The sequence below is a fragment of the Parambassis ranga genome, chromosome 2 (assembly GCF_900634625.1).
Source record: "Parambassis ranga chromosome 2, fParRan2.1, whole genome shotgun sequence".
In the NCBI taxonomy this organism is placed as follows: Eukaryota; Metazoa; Chordata; class Actinopteri; family Ambassidae; genus Parambassis; species Parambassis ranga.
In genome coordinates, this window is record NC_041023.1 from 25,280,195 (window position 1) to 25,295,937 (window position 15,743).

A 15,743-nucleotide genomic window follows, 5' to 3' on the forward strand; every position below is an offset into this window, starting at 1 on the left:
ACACGCTGCATCAGCAGCTTCAGTGAAGAAAAACTCTCATCTGAATTTTCCCAGGTGACTCCTCGCTCCAACACGCTGCCCTCTGACCCTCAGCGCCGAGCATTCGCCATGAGGAAGATGAGGCAGGAAGTCAATGAGATCCTAAATCAGAACCCTGTGGAGCTCCACAAGGTGACAGCCAGACCCCGGCACTGTTCGCCACTCTGACAGACATGAGTCATGTGATTTTTAACAGTGTGTGTGTGTTTGTGTGTGTGTAGCTCACTCTGGAGAAGGCCACAGACCTGGAGGACTTTGGTTTTAGTGTTTCTGATGGTTTGCTCGACCGCGGTGTCTACGTCAATAACATCCGACCGGGAGGTCCGGCAGAGTGTGGTGGCCTCCGAGCCTACGACCGAATACTGCAGGTAAGAAAACACGGCCTGTTCACCTAACCTGGCTCCGTCTGTTTGGTAACAGAAGTCAGTGAAAGTGTCTGTCTTTCAGATTAACCACGTCCGAACCCGAGACTTTGACTGCTGCCTCGTCGTCCCTCTGATCGCAGAGTCTCCAAACCGCTTGGAGCTCGTCATCAGTCGAAACCCATCCTCCCCCCTGTTGGCCAATCACAATGACAGCACCACCAACAACAGCCACTCCCCTCAGCCAATCAGCAGCGAGCTTGGACCATCAGACCTCTCCATGAGTCATGGAGAAGATGGTGGTCCAATCAAGTGGAACCAACCGGGAGATGGGTTGGGGGCAGGGCTCGGTGTGGGGAAGATTAGTAACAGTTCCTTATAGCAAACAAAAACTGGATCAGACTGGATTCAGACTGGAGAGGTCAGTGAGGATTACGGTACAACAAAGTTACACCACACTGGTCTAGACCTTTTTAAACTGGTTCACAGTGGACCTCCCACGGTGCTACATACACCCTCTGGATGAACTTTGACCACTACAGTCTGACCCTTGAACTGCTGAAGCAGCCTGAAAGCACACAGATTGGACCGGAGCAACTCCTCGCCTTTTCACCTGAACCAGTTCTGCTTACTACTGACCTGTCTGTAGTTATCGGGCCTAATCTCACACAGTCATGGTACCGGTTCTGCTGAATGCACAGCCAGTGAATTACTGGACTATAAGCCTACAGGTTTCGCTGTACCATTGAAGCCAGAACCACAGCCAGGGGTCTCTACCTGTCTTAATGGAGCTAGTCTTACTGGTCCAGGTTCCATAAGTCTTGGTGATAACAGAATCATGGCTACTGGTTCCATTAAAGTAAGAGCCACATCCAGTGGTCCTACTGGTCCGAGGCATGGTCCTTGTTTGTGGTGTTCTGGTCAGAGAACCGTGGGTACAAAGCCTAGAACCACAGCAGCACAAAGACTGATTGGACTTGAGCCCAGAATCCAGAGAGGTTGCCAGGAGGACCAGGGATGCTCCAGTCAGCGGTTGAGGCTTTTGGGATCACCTAAACAAGTGTCAAGTCTGTGGTGTTCTGTGAGGCAAAACCTTTCTGGTACACTGCTGTATACCTCAGATGTTACAACAGACCGCTTCTCAGCCTGTGATCAGGTTTGGGCATCCAGAAGCTTCAGAGACGCTTCAGGTGCTGCCTGATGAGCACTTTGTTACATTATTACAACATTTAGTGAGAAGCTGTGTGGCAAAGAGGAAGGAGGTGCTGCCTCCACCTGGCACTTTATCAGCTGAGAGAGTTTCAAGTGACGTGAGATTAAGGAGGGTCGTGGTTCCTGGAGGTCATGGAGATTCTGAGGAAGTTGAAGAGTGGTTAATCAGAGATAGGTTAAAGTTACGTAGGGTTTGGTGAAGACGAGTCTGGAATGATAGCATCAGTGAGACCCAAAAACTCAACATGCCAGTCATAAAATTCGTACAAATCAAGCTGACTCATGAGGTAAACGGATCCTTACTGACTGCTAAATTAACCCAATAAACACAGATGTCTTCTGTCTGATGGCTGTCCCTCAGTGGCGCCTCCTCTCCTCCCCCTCCCACCACACAGCTAACGATCAGCTGACACTGATCGGAGCATCCCTGATCAATGGACACGAAGAGAGAGGTTCACTGTTAACATTTAAGTTCTGTGCCATCAATTAGCTGAGAGTAATAATTGTAATAATAATGCTGACAATAATGATGATGATGAAGATGACACTGAGCAGTTCAATATGAATCTTTTTCTACTGTTTACACCTGTTGGACTGGCCACACTGTGTATGTATGTGTGTGTGTCTGTGTGTGTGTACGTGTGTGTTTAAACACAAGGCCAGTTAAGCCCCTCCCACCTGAATTCCTAGTCTTGGCCGTGCCCCCCCCCCTTCCCCTTGACCAATAAGCAGCCAGGACAACAGATTCAGCTTCTGAGCAATTCAGCTGATTGGCTGGAACCAATCAGAAAACAAAATATTTATCTGCTTATCTGTGATTGGTGCTCCTTGTCACACAAACCAACCAAACGGCTCCCAGGAAGAAGCCAAGCATGCCCCCACCCCGACTCCCCCTCCCCAGCCCCAGTAACAGTGATCTATTATGCTAATCGATCGGTGTTTTTTGATTGACTGTTGTCAGTTCTCTTTGTTTGTTTGTTTCCATGGTGACTGAACTTGAAAATATGTAAAATAGATTAAAAAATGGTTCAGTCTCATCGCTGTTCACATCGGAACCATCAAACCCTGAAAACCTTCAACAACCTTCACCTCATGACCACAAAACAAAAAATATCCTGTTACAACAGGAAACCTGTTACAGTAAATGCTGTGTGTCTGTGTCTGTGTGTGTGTGTGAGAGAGAGAGAGAGAGAGAGAGCCTCTGTGTGTGTGTATTGGAGTGATGTCAACATGTTCCTACTCTCACCTCAGTCTGAACTCACTATTTAAACTGGCCAATCAGAACCCAAGTCCAATAGCTTCCCTGCAGCAGGTTCAGGACAGCTGTGATTGGCTGTTTCTGTGTGTTTTGATTACAAATACATTGCTAGCGTAAGGTTAGCATGTGGCTATCACACACTTAGCACAGGGTAGCATCCCCATGTTATGTGGCTACACACACACAGCACAATGCTAGAAGGAGCTACAGTTACTGCCAAATGTGTTTACAATGGAAAAACATAACGGTGTTTGGTTAGCACATGGGTAACACAACTAATAGCCATCTTATTATGTTAGCTCATAGCTAGCCTAGGGCCAATACAGCAGGTGTATCGTTAGCACAGACCCTGCACAAGGCCATGAGGGCTAACATCGGCCACACAGAGCTATTATTTGTACACAGCTGGCACACCTGGAGAAGAGAGCTATAGGTAAGCTGCGGCTACAAAGTGCTGCCACCACCGTCAGTAGAATACTGCTAACACAAGGCTACAGTAAACAGAGCTAACATTCAGTAAGAACTCAACAGACACCTAAACAGACTAACAGCTCATGTAGGGCCAGTGTTTATAACTAGCACACACCTTGAACTTGGGGCCAACACATGGCAACATTTTAGCACAAGGCTAACAGATGCTAAACCTAGCTAATATCTGTGTAGCACACAGTGTAAAAATACATGGCTAACAGCTGGCCTATCTTGCACATTGCTAACACTGACACACCTGGATAATGCTGCTAGCATTTAGCAAACACACAAAACGGCAACAACAGGGCTAACAGTGATCGTTTGCACATCGTAAGAGTCCAGTTATGGCTAAAATTACACAGCGATAGTTGTTAGGAGCCTGAGAAGCAGTCTGAACGGCTGCATGCATCATTAGAATTTCAGTATTCAGCTGACAAACACTGTTCCACTATTAGGAACAAGCCACCAACTGAGGGGGCGTGGCTTCAGGAGGGTTCAATGAGTGAGATCTAAAGCCATACACTGTGTTTGTGCGCATGTATTATCTCTGTGTGTGTGTGTGTGTGTCAGAGTGTGCGTTTGTAAGTGTGTGTGTGTTTGTGTGTGTAACATTGCAGGGATTTGCACTCTAGTGATTCACCTCAGCAAGACATCCACCCACATGCACACACACACACACACACACACACACACACACACACTGCACTGCCATTTGAAATAGTGGGTCAGATTAGTTTCCATGTAGCTTCACCAACCAACCAAACTGTATTTTTCTTTAAAGGAACAGGGATGTTGTAAAGTATTTTTGTACAAATTTAATACTTTGGTAGCATGACGTTCCTGGTGTTTGTCCTATCGGGCTCCACTGCTCTCCTTCACCCCCCCCCCCCCTTTGTATGGACAACTACTGAGCAACAATAAAGATGAAGACCTGCTGGGAGGGCTGGGCTCTGTGTGTCGCCTCACATCAACACACACGCACAAGATTCAACAGTTGAAATACATATTAAAAATTCAACTTCACTGTTCAGTTCCTTATCAAGTATTATCTCTATACTTCTATACTCACAAATACTACATATTTAAAGTAGTTTGATTATAGTTTAAGTCTAATATTTTAAATAAGATTGATTACAGTAACATCAAAGCCTCCGAGGTTGCTGCAGCTAACCTCAGCTAAATTTTAAGCTAAGCTTAGTCACTGATTGTCTGATATAATATTTATTTATTTTTGTGGTATGGGCGTATTAATGGTTCAGTTTAAACTCATTTCTTTGACTGAAATCTCTTAAATTTGCACACAATTAAAACATAAAATCAGAAGGATTTGTTTATTTTGTAGCTTGTAAAACACATAACACGCGGTAACTTTAGACGCTTCATTGTTATTTTATGCATGTTCTTATCAGAGTATGGTTCTTACGTTCTTTGAGACAAACCGGAAGTGACGCAGCGCTCGGCGCTCTGCGCTCCTGCTTGCTCCGTGAATTTGTGCGTGATTAGTCACGTCTGTCCTCCGGTGTGTGTGTGTGTGTGGTTGTTGTTAGCCGTGCGTGCTCGCTGTCTTTGCCGTTTTATCAGCAGATAACCGGTGGTATTTTTCACCGACCTCTCCGCTGGATAAATAAACATCGAACCCAGGACGAAGCATGTCCACCGCCCTGGAGAGCTACATCAACCGTATCCTGCTGCCGCCGCTAGCCGGCTAACTTGCTAACTGTCGGTGTGAATGAATGAAGACGAGCTAGTTAGCTTAGCTAGCAGTGATGTTTGTGAAGTGTAGCTTCTGATTGAAGGTGCACTTTAGCTTCAGGTTAGAATTGATGCTGTGAGCTAAAAGCTAAATTGCTTCTCAGAGCAGACCAAACCTGAACTTGAAGGCGGCTGCTTGTCAGAGCGGCTGATGGCGCAGTTGTTCACTGAGTGTTTTGTTAGAAACATGTTTCTTTAACTGCAGGTTCAGGTACGGTGGCCATCGTCACGTCAGACGGCAGGATGATTGTGGTGCGTTCAAACACATCATTATATTGTGAATATGAGAACTTTTACTGTGTTTATTACTAGTATTCTTTCTCGTATCTGTGTGATTACTTACTGGACATTACGCCTCGTGCCCACAGACCTGTGGGAGTCACCAGTGTTTTCTTGTTTATGCTCCGACTCCCGGTAAAATCACAGTTATCTGGGATTAGATCACAGCTCTGGAAGCACGTGTTCAACGCTTTAAATCACAGGGACACAGACACACACAGTACAATCTGATTTCTGTGATTGATTATGAAACACAAACCGGTGACAGTGTCATGTTTGATTATTTATTAACGTCTTACATGCCTCTGTCAGCACAGTCTGCAAATACTTCACCATCATCTGGATTAACAGCAAAGAAGTCAAATAACTGCGATGCACCAGCAGTTATATTATAGCAGCAGTGCTCAGGGTACTAACGTCAGGTTACACTCCTGCTGTGTGTTCCTGTAACAGCAGCACTGACTCTGACAGACGACAGGTTCCATTTGTTTGTTTTGACTTAAAACTATCTCAACTAAACTAAGCATCTCTGAAACGGTTGACCCACAGTTGTCACCTGTCCTGTGTCGGTGTTTAGTGGGTGCTAGTTACACACAATTGGCCAAGTGTGGCCCATTTATAATCAGGTGAGATTGATCATTCAGCACAGCTGGCTGAGGGCAAGTAAGAACATCTGGTGCATCAAAAAAGAAGGAAATATAAGAGAGATTTAAGAGAATGTTTGTGCAGGAGGCTCAGTGTGTGCTCCTGTCTGTAACACTGCATGTTGAAACTGATGAAGGATTATTTTATATAATATGTGTTGTTTTGTGTTCAGGGCACCCTGAAGGGCTTCGATCAGACCATCAACCTGATCCTAGACGAGAGTCATGAGCGAGTGTTCAGCTCCAGTCAGGGGGTGGAGCAGGTGGTGCTGGGACTTTACATCGTCAGAGGAGACAACGTGTGAGTCACCTGTGGCCAGTCCACTGCCGCGATCGATCAGGGCTCGATCAATCAATCAGTGAAGACTGGCAGAAAATTCAGTAGCTAGTTTCATAAAAAAAGGAATGATTTCAAAGATATTTCTGCAGGTTTATGTTTGTGTGAGCTGAATATTTATGTTACCTGATCAATAATCAATACAGTAAACAGACAGTTGCAGTCACAGGTCGACGTATGTTTGAATTAAATGAATGAAAAACGTTATCCTTTGTTTTTGTTGTCAGCGCGGTGATCGGGGAGATCGACGAGGAAACAGACTCCACTCTGGATTTAGGAAACATTCGGGCCGAGCCGCTCAACTCGGTCGTCCACTGACCTCCGACCTCCATCTCCATGGCAACAGATGACAGCCCAACGCAGCTATGTGCATAGAGCCCGACAGGATGACTTCCTTCCCTGAGTCGACTCCTGTATGACGTTTCTCTGTTTGTATGTTTTATAAATAAAAATGTGAGTTCCTGGAGTTGTTCGTTTTAACTTTTTTGATGCTTTCAGTCTTTTTGTCAATGACAGATTGTTATAATAAAACTTCATTGTCTGATTCTGACTAGAACTCTGTGTTTGTTTACTAAATGTGACACCTTTAAGATTCAAGACTCAGATGCTAAAGTATGCGATGTGGCCTTCGTGCTGATTTCTAATATTTACTCCTTTCATTCCACAGATTTAGTTTCAGTTTTCAGATTTGTCTCGATGTTCTGAACAATAATTTGAATAAAGGTTAAACAAGAAAACTTTACATGTGGATCTACTGTGAAGAGTTGATATTTGGAAAATTATGGGAACACCGACAGATACCAGTGTTTGTTAAAGTAAAGATTCGTGTTGTGTTCAAGGACCACAAACAGACAGCGGGAGGAGACGAGTCTGCCAGAGACGAGGTAAAGCTACTGTCGACATGGTGCAGACAACAACCTCCTCCTTAACACATCAAAAACTAACAAACTCATAATAGACTACAGGAGAAAGAAAACCGACATCCCACCATTAATTATCAACGGGGACTGTGTGGAGAGGGTGGCTGACTTCTGCTTCCTGGGTGTCCAAATCGAAGACAACCTATACTGGAGTGTGAACACCGCTGAGCTGCTGAAGAAGGCCCAGCAAAGACTGTACTTTCTGAGAACACTCAGGAGGAATAACATCACACAGAGACTTCTGGTGTCCCTCTACGTGCTGCAGTATAAAGTATACTAACATACTGCATTTTTATCTGGTATACTGTAGCTGCACAGTAGCTCAGCGGAAAGCACTCGAGAGGGTCATCAACACTTCTCAAAAGATTGTTGGCTGCCCTCTCCCCTCACTAGAAGACCTACACAGCTCCCGTTGTCTCAAAAGGCTCAGAACATTATTAAGGACACTTCACACCCTGGCCACCCCCTGTTCGAACTGTTGCCTTCTGGCAGGCGTTACAAATTCATGCGAGGACAAACAGACTCAAAAACAGTTTCTACCCAACCGCAATAACCACTCTAAATGCTGATAAGAAATAATGTGCACAATCACTGTTTTATTCTATCATGTATATTTTGACAGGAGAATGTGTGACAACAGTGTGTGAGCGGATGCATGTTTTTTTAGGCTAGGACTGGGTGTGTATGATATCCTTTTACGTATTTTATCTATGTCTATTTTTATTTTTTTATTAGTTTATTTATTCATTCATTCATTTATTCTTTTAGCAACTTAGACCTAAATTATATATATATTTTTTATATAGACTGAATGAATGATGCACTGACTGGAGAGCACTTTAAATTTCATTGTACTTGTGACAATGACAATAAAGATCTATCTATCTATCTAGAAGCTGGTAATCAGGTCATGTATTAATGAGAGCGTGAAGCAGAGCAGCAGATTCATGTAACTGCAGTGCTTGTGTTTCTCAGCTGCTGTTAAAAACAAAGTAAGAGTTGAAATGTCTGGAGTTGATTACAGGCACGCTACAGTATCTCCTGCACCAGCGTGCGCTGGGTGCCTCCATCTGTTCCCATGGTCACAGCGTTCTCCAGTTGATTCATCTGGTCTTTGGATGGAGCTAGATCCTCGTAATGCAGCCGCAGCCATGGGTCGCCTGAAAGCACACACCACGGTCAGCAGGCCCTAAACACATCATCAACATGATGATGAACATCTTCAGCCATAACCTCTCACCTTTTTTTACCCTCTGACCCAGGGACACCAGTAGCTCTGCCCCTACGCTGTGATTGATAGGCTCCCCGACCTTTAATCGCCCCGCCCCCAATTTATGAAGAACCTGAGCCAGAACCAAACCGTCCACGTCGAGGACTACACCTGCAGACATAAACGGAGAGGCGCTCACTGTCACCCGCTGTCACGTGAACACACCATCACTGCACTGTTATAAATGTTACCATCTGCTGGTGCCTTCAGGTCCATTTGATGCTTGGATTTTCGCAGCACACTGTAGTAATCACTTTGGGCCGAGGAAAGCATCCGAGCCGTCTCACTGGCCACACCCTGAGCCTCCATCATGGCCTGGAACTTGGAGAGAGCAGCTCCACCAGTCACAGCATCACAAATCTGCTTCCTGCCTTCTGGGAGGTCAGACACTAAGCCGGTCATCAGCAGTAACATGCCTCCTACACAAACAACAGCAGAGCTCTAAACTTAGTTTTTATATGATGTTTTAGTGATGAAGGAGATTTATCCTTCAATAACTGCTTTTCTACACGAAGTGCTTCTGCAGCTTGTGTTGGAGTTTTGTGTAGCTCAGTGTTGGGCGAGTACACTTATGGTAAATATGTTCAGATGTTTCCGGTCTGCTGGCCTGAGAACAGCTGAACTCGCTGTTTTGAGCCTCAGTGGCTTCAGATTCCTGTTTTTTAATGAGGACGCTGCACAGTCAGTGAGAGCAGACAGCTGAGCTGCAGCTGGTCCTGGCTGCACTCTGTGTGTGGAGTCTGTACTGGCATCTTGTGGACGAATATTGGTAGTGAAATAAATGTATATAATATATTCATTATCTGTCGGCTATGATTAACACACATATTCCTACAGAAATTGAGCATTTTATTGCATTTATTTTCAATTTTCAGTTATAAAACCAGTCAACAGTGTGTCAGTTACACAGCTGCAGGTGGAGCTCAAAGGACACATGAAATGATGATAATGCATGTTTAGAAAGCTGGTGACATCAACAGTCAATCATTCAGTAATCTGGTTTCTTAGCCTCTAAAATGATTGTTGTTACCCAGTGTCGTCACCAGCTCTAACAGGTCGTCGGGTCCTTTCTGTTTTAGCGTCTCCAGGGATTCAATCACCTCCAGACTGTTGCCCACACATCGACCAATCACAGTGTCCATCGTGCTGAGGACCGCTCCTGTTTTTATGCCCAGGCCGTTCCCTGTTCTCACCTGAAAGGATGCATGACACCTGGAGGCCCACACACACAGAGCCGGCTGGGTGATGAGTGATATGTGTGGAGGGTACTCACCAACAGCTGTGCTAACTCTCTAGCGCTGTCCAGGTCTTTATACAGAGCGGCTCGTCCAAACTTCACGTCCAGGACCAGCGCAGTCAGCGACTCTGCTCCTTTCTTTGAGATGATGGAACCTGAACACACAAACACAACACGTTCCAACACACAATGCACACACAAGCATCAGGGGAGGTCAGTAATCCCGAGTCAGCACCAGCGATGAGCGGTAAGTTGTCCACGGTGCTGGTGGCATCCCGCACAGCGTACAGGACTCGATCTGCAGGAACCAACATCTCCGTCTGACCCACAATGCAACAGCCCACTGAGGCCAGGATTTTCCTGATCTGCAGGTCGGACCAGAGAGGGCGTCACACATGGAGGTACAGATCTGCTGCAATCTGATCCAGGACTCCAGATCAAAATGCACTGATTGGATGATTTTGACCTGAAGATTTATTTTTATGTCGTGTTCACTCATGAGTGAAGAGTCTGCCCCACCTGCTCTCCTGATTGGTGAATGTTGAATCCTGGAATAGATTCCAGTTTATCCAGAGTTCCTCCTGTGTGAACTAAGCCCCGCCCACTGATCATAGGCACCTGACAAGCACACACATGAGGTCACACACATGAAGCGCTTCTCTGGAATCTGCTGGAACTTTGAGGATTTTAGTTTGTATAAACTGATCAATCAATAATAATCAATACAATAATTGATAATAATGGACATCGTGGAGTCTACCTTACAGCCACAGGCAGCTAGCGCTGGCGCTAACACCAGGCTAACTTTGTCTCCCACCCCCCCTGTCGAGTGTTTGTCGACCATCAAATTCTTCCACTCCTTCGGCCATGACATCACTTCCCCTGATGTCATCATCTCCCTGGTCAGGGTCTGAATCTCCTTGTCAACCATCCCCTTCTGCCAGATTGCCATCAGCATGGCGCCTTAAAGACACAGAGGCAGAGGAGAGAGGTGCTGTATGCTGGGGTGCAAGGCAGACAAATGCTTAAGAGTACAAAGGTGGTTGGGTTGTGATCAAAGGAGTGAGAGCTCTTGCCATTAATACAAGATTACACAACACACATTTTTGGGCCATAACAGTTCAGCACAGGCGCCTTACTTTCACTTTAGTGAACTAGCCAACTAGTCCATTAATGACAGGCTGAGTAACATTAAAGTACAGTAGACATACTTTGCTTGCTGCCAGATAGTTTTATGAGTTAAAAGAAACAGTACAGAAGGTGTTGTACACCGTATAAACACATAAAGATGTTTACTTTTCACATTTTGCTTTAGTCTCAGATTATTTGTTAAGGGTGATTCATTCTGGTTCAAAGGCCCTAGAAGCTCTAGAATTGCCTCTGGCCATGTGTGTGTGTTTGTGTGTGTGTGTGTGTATACCTGTCTGACAGTCCTGGATGGTTTTCTCTGTGACAGCCTGGACGAAGGCTCTGACTTCTTCGTCGCTGAATGTTTCACCATCTCTTTTCTTCTTGATCAGCTCAGGGATGGACAACATGTTCGCTTGCAGACAGACAAACAGCTGCTAAAACATCTGCAACCTCTTTTCTTTTCTGAAAGTTTCCAGAGTTCTTTGCATGCACGCCCAACGCAGAGAAAAACACCTCCTTCTGCCTTCTGAAAGGAAATAACAGAACCACTGAGGCCACGTCCACGCAGAGACGAAGTCGGTTTCGGTTCCACAATATTTCCCTTAAAGACGACATCGTTTCAATAAAGGCGTATTTCCACACGAACCCACACAACACTGTAGAACACATGTCAGAACTATGGGTGGCGCTGTAACAGAACCAGAGAAGAAGACACGGGGCATGCACACAAAACTCTGCGCTGTAAACACAACAACATTAAACCTTCACGGTCACTGTCCACCAGCTGCTCTCTGTGTCAGCAGAGCAGCAGGAGAGACTGGGAAAGCAAAAACAAGTTCAGCACTTTGTTGTTGTCGGAGTGCGCGCATGCGGGGTGAGGGGAGGGGGCGTCATCGTTTCAGAAACGTAGCGTATCGGGCGGAAACATGGAAACAACGTTTTATGACTGATCCACTCCAGGACCGGGTTTTAAAAGTTCTCGTGCTCACCCTCCTGGACGCCGGCTCCGTGTGGGCGAAACGCTCAAACGCTATAAAAGTTGATACGCCCGTTTCCGTCTTCTTCTCGGTTTTTAAAGTGCCTATGTGGCGGCGTTACAGCGCCGCTCACAGGCCTGGCATGTGTACTGCAGCGTTCACTGTTTTCTTTTTTTTGTGTGTGGATTCTTGTGGACGCACGCTGGTATTAAAACGATGTCGTCTTTACGGAGAACGTTATAGTTGTGTATTTATGAATGTAGTGCTTTTACTTTAAATATCGGTTTTTCAGGTGGTGCCTTACTTGGTGATTGTTTTTTTTCTTTTTTGTCTATCATATTCATTAAGCTGCATTGGATTAGTTAGATGATATTTCTAAGTAAAATGCAATTTGGATGAACTCAGTGACCCTGGCAACCTTCTCTGCACCTGGAGTGTGACGTCAGAGACCCCCCCCCCCCTTGAACAAAGATGGCGGACTTTGTTAAATTCATTTTTGGAAGTTCGTGGCTATGGAGCCATGGAGGCAATTTTTTTTTTAAAACGAAGTTTGTACTTTTGTCGACTCATCTGTTTAAGTCAATTTCTGCACTGAAAGCAGTGGCACTAGCTAATAGCGTGTGTTTACCTGCTAGCTAACTGGAGAGGCCTCACTTGTTTTAATTGTATTCGGACTTAAAATTGCGCATAATTATGGGCGTTGCCGCTTGAGTGACAGGCGGTTGCTGTATCACAGCGCGAATTTCCTGCTTCCATGATCGCCCACCTCCCTAAACTCTGCTCGTGCTCCCCCTCTTTGTCCATAGTTGGAGTTTTGGCGGACGTGGCGCTGCCAACATGGCGGAGGTCTGATTCTGTTCAGATTCTGACAGACTACTAGTGTTAATGGACAGAGTTGATGTGGTGTTTTTACTGTTCAGAAATTTAGAGTTAAGAAGCAAGTGTTTGTGGTTATATTAATATAGATATTTAAAATATGCCATTTTACGTGTCAAATAAAAACATCCCCTTGGCAGAAAATGTTTTAGTAATTATTAAATATTTAATTAAATTAAATGAATTTTGAAAATATATGTATTACCAGATATTTTCTAATATCAGATTGTTTTAGTCAAAGTGACTTTTATGCTTCACAATCTGTTTTAGGCTATGTTCGAAATCACTCACTCACTCCCTCCTCCCAGGGCTCTAGAGTGCAACCATTTGGGCGACCTAATTTCTCAATGGTGCAACCAAAAAATATCAGAGGTCTGATTAGCTGTTAGAGGGAAACACATTCTCCGCGACTCTTAAAGGTAGGGTAGAAGATTTTGAAAACTCAGTGAGAGTCAGCCAAATTTTGAAAGTAAAAACACGCCCCTTTCTCTTGAGTTCACCCCGAAGCCATGCCTCCCAACCAGTCTGTGACTTCGGCCATCATGCACATTCCTCTCTGGTGCGTGCAGAGCAGGAAGAGAGTGACAACCAGCCAAATATATGCGCAGGGGCGCTTCACAGGATTTGCTGATATTTTTAGCGTTTTATAGCTTCCACAGATGATTAATATTCTTCGTTTTAATGCGAAACTGCTGAACTAATTGGTTGCTATCGGATTGCAAAGAGAAGCTACACTAATTTAACAAAAAGTGCATCAGAATGAAATCTCCTACCCTACCTTTAAAAGTCTCCCTGTGGTCCAACAACAGACACACATCAGGCTCATATCATGGTCTAAACCAATCAGAGACAGTGAAGGGCGGGACCCCGCGTGTGTGTATGCATTTGCAGTCAGACCGAGAGTGCAGCGAATCCAGAAGAAGAACACGGCCATATGCTGTGCAGAGCTGATGCTGTGCTAAAGCTTGTTCCATACTCCACGAGAACAGAGAGATCTGTTACACGAGGTGACGAGAACAAGAACAAAGTTCGTTTCGGCCCGGACTTTTTATACGTTTTTAAACGTGTGTGTACAACTCCTCATATGGCCCAGCGCACACTTACACACAAACATAGACGAAGGCTGAAGGCTGATTCACTCTGACTGACAGCAGTCAGCTAGTTTTAAGGAGTTAGTACATGTTACATGTCGAACGCCCATTTAAAAAGTATTGTTATTATCCTGCTATAGCGGACCATTGTCTGCCAGTATGATATCTGCATACAGCTAAAACTGTAACAGACAGAATGAAAAGTCTGTCAGCTGGAGCTCAGCTTTAGAAAGAGAGGAGAGTGAGGAAGAGAGGTGAGGAAGATGAGAGAAGAGAATACTGTAGCTACATTGGAAACGTGTTGAAGAAAACTATATATCTCAATCACAACTATTAAATAAACAAAGGTATATATGATTTTAATCATTTTTTAATTCATGAACAAACTGCGGTGTGATGCGGTGCACCTAACTTTTGTGCTGGTGCAAGTAAGAAAAAAAGTTACGCGCACCAGTGCAACTGGTGCCAAAAGTTAGTCTGGAGCCCTGCCTCCCCATATGGGGAGTTCAGTGTAGGGCAGCATCTCACTTGAGGCTCTAAGCCTCACGACGGCTGAGGCCGAGTTACAGCTAGGGTTGGGGTTAGGGTTCGGAAGGCCACAGAGTTGTGGTTCAAAGTTTATTACATTCGGCTCACTGAGACCATTATGGAAAGTGAACTCATTGTGAAAGCAATTTTTTGGGCATTTGTGTTGCTGTTAATGACGTCATTGCTGTCGCAAATTAAATTAAAGGAACCAATCTCTGCCGGCTAAACAAACTCTGTTGTTAGCAGTTATAATTTGTGCTGTTATAGCCTAATAAACATTTTATGGCAAAACATTAATAAAGCAAACACAACCAGTCATGCTACATTCTTTAAACCATCATTATATTTATAAGACTGACTGACAGGGGCTTCCTCCAATCACATGACAGGTATTGTTAGAAAACAACCTGTAACAGTTTGTTTGAAGAATCTCCAAGATGCTTCTGTTCAGTTTATCCTCAAGAAAAAAATCAATGTTTGCACCGTGACTGCAAAAGTAAATACAGATCAGGCTGCTGGCTGAACAGAGCCCTAAAGGAATGTGGGTCTTATTATGAATCTTATTAATACTCAACTTTCAATCAACTGATTACACATTACTCTGATTAGTTCAATTCCTGCTATGTTAAAGGGCGTGATGATGAGACCAACCTGCTGCGCTTGCCAAATCTTAATCAAAATCAGAATTGTGTTTATTGCTGTGTGTGAGAGGTGAAGTGAAGGTTTCACATTACTAGGAATTTGCCTTAATGATTTAGTGCATACAAAAAACAAGTAACATATAATAAGAAGCAGGCACGAGAGCGAAATAAAATAAAATAGATAAAAAAAGATAAAAACAAGTGTAACGTAAACTACAACAAGGCTTTAACTCACAACAATCATCACCCTCATAAACTCTATCCACACAGACTCAGCTTTACACACAGATACATACCTTGTCAGTAGTCTGCGGTCCATCGAGTGGCAACGACCATGTAGCTTATCATAAAGTGGCTGCAGGTCAAGAGTCCAGAGGCCAATGACAGAGCCAGCCAATGAGGCTGCAGCTCCTTGTTCAGGTTCAAGCTCTGTTTATGACGGTGTGTGCATGTGTGTTTGCAAAGCATTCAGCTCCAAGAGCAGGAAGTATTCATGGCAGTTAAATATATGATTTTATCTGCTGTAAGCACCAAATCTAAATCAGGTACATTTAGAAAAGTATATATATTTTAAATTATTTACATGATCAGTCAGTGTGTTCTGATTGGTCACTGCTCCTCTACACACACACACACACACTCCATCATGTCTGCAGTCAAAGAGCAGTCAGCGTGTGTGTGTGCAGAATAACTCAGTTATTCAGACAGAAATCAGCTG

At 44.5% G+C, this 15,743-nt stretch overlaps 3 protein-coding genes across 10 annotated transcripts in view; 2 read left to right on the forward strand and 1 right to left on the reverse strand.

Annotated features, from left to right (window-relative positions):
• Positions 1-4,277, forward strand: part of grip1 (glutamate receptor interacting protein 1) — a 42,475-nt gene extending 38,198 nt beyond the window's left edge. For all 6 annotated transcript variants that reach the window (XM_028399890.1, XM_028399891.1, XM_028399886.1 and 3 more), the window contains 3 exons: positions 55-171; positions 261-407; positions 487-4,277. In XM_028399890.1, the coding sequence (XP_028255691.1) occupies positions 55-171; positions 261-407; positions 487-783 (561 nt within the window). In that variant the 3' untranslated portion in view covers positions 784-4,277. The remainder of the gene's footprint in view (positions 1-54; positions 172-260; positions 408-486) is intronic.
• A 546-nt stretch (positions 4,278-4,823) lies between these two features.
• lsm8 (LSM8 homolog, U6 small nuclear RNA associated) lies at positions 4,824-6,820 on the forward strand. The gene is made up of 4 exons (XM_028399941.1): positions 4,824-5,022; positions 5,306-5,346; positions 6,191-6,318; positions 6,582-6,820. The coding sequence occupies exons 1-4, from the start codon at positions 4,992-4,994 to the stop codon at positions 6,670-6,672; spliced, it is 291 nt and encodes a 96-aa protein (XP_028255742.1). The 5' UTR covers positions 4,824-4,991; the 3' UTR covers positions 6,673-6,820.
• Positions 6,821-7,850: 1,030 nt separating this feature from the next.
• tymp (thymidine phosphorylase) lies at positions 7,851-15,453 on the reverse strand. 3 transcript variants are annotated; one of them, XM_028399925.1, is made up of 10 exons: positions 15,322-15,453; positions 11,202-11,324; positions 10,542-10,744; positions 10,301-10,399; positions 10,017-10,146; positions 9,818-9,936; positions 9,575-9,737; positions 8,736-8,963; positions 8,515-8,655; positions 7,851-8,434 (listed from the first exon to the last, which is right to left on the reverse strand). In XM_028399925.1, the coding sequence occupies exons 2-10, from the start codon at positions 11,317-11,319 to the stop codon at positions 8,304-8,306; spliced, it is 1,332 nt and encodes a 443-aa protein (XP_028255726.1). In that variant the 5' UTR covers positions 11,320-11,324; positions 15,322-15,453; the 3' UTR covers positions 7,851-8,303. The 3 variants fall into 3 exon arrangements, with proteins under 3 accessions (XP_028255726.1, XP_028255724.1, XP_028255725.1); XM_028399923.1 differs by having other exon boundaries at positions 11,202-11,438; positions 15,322-15,401; XM_028399924.1 differs by lacking the exon at positions 15,322-15,453 and having other exon boundaries at positions 11,202-13,110.
• Between the last annotated feature and the right edge of the window lie 290 nt (positions 15,454-15,743).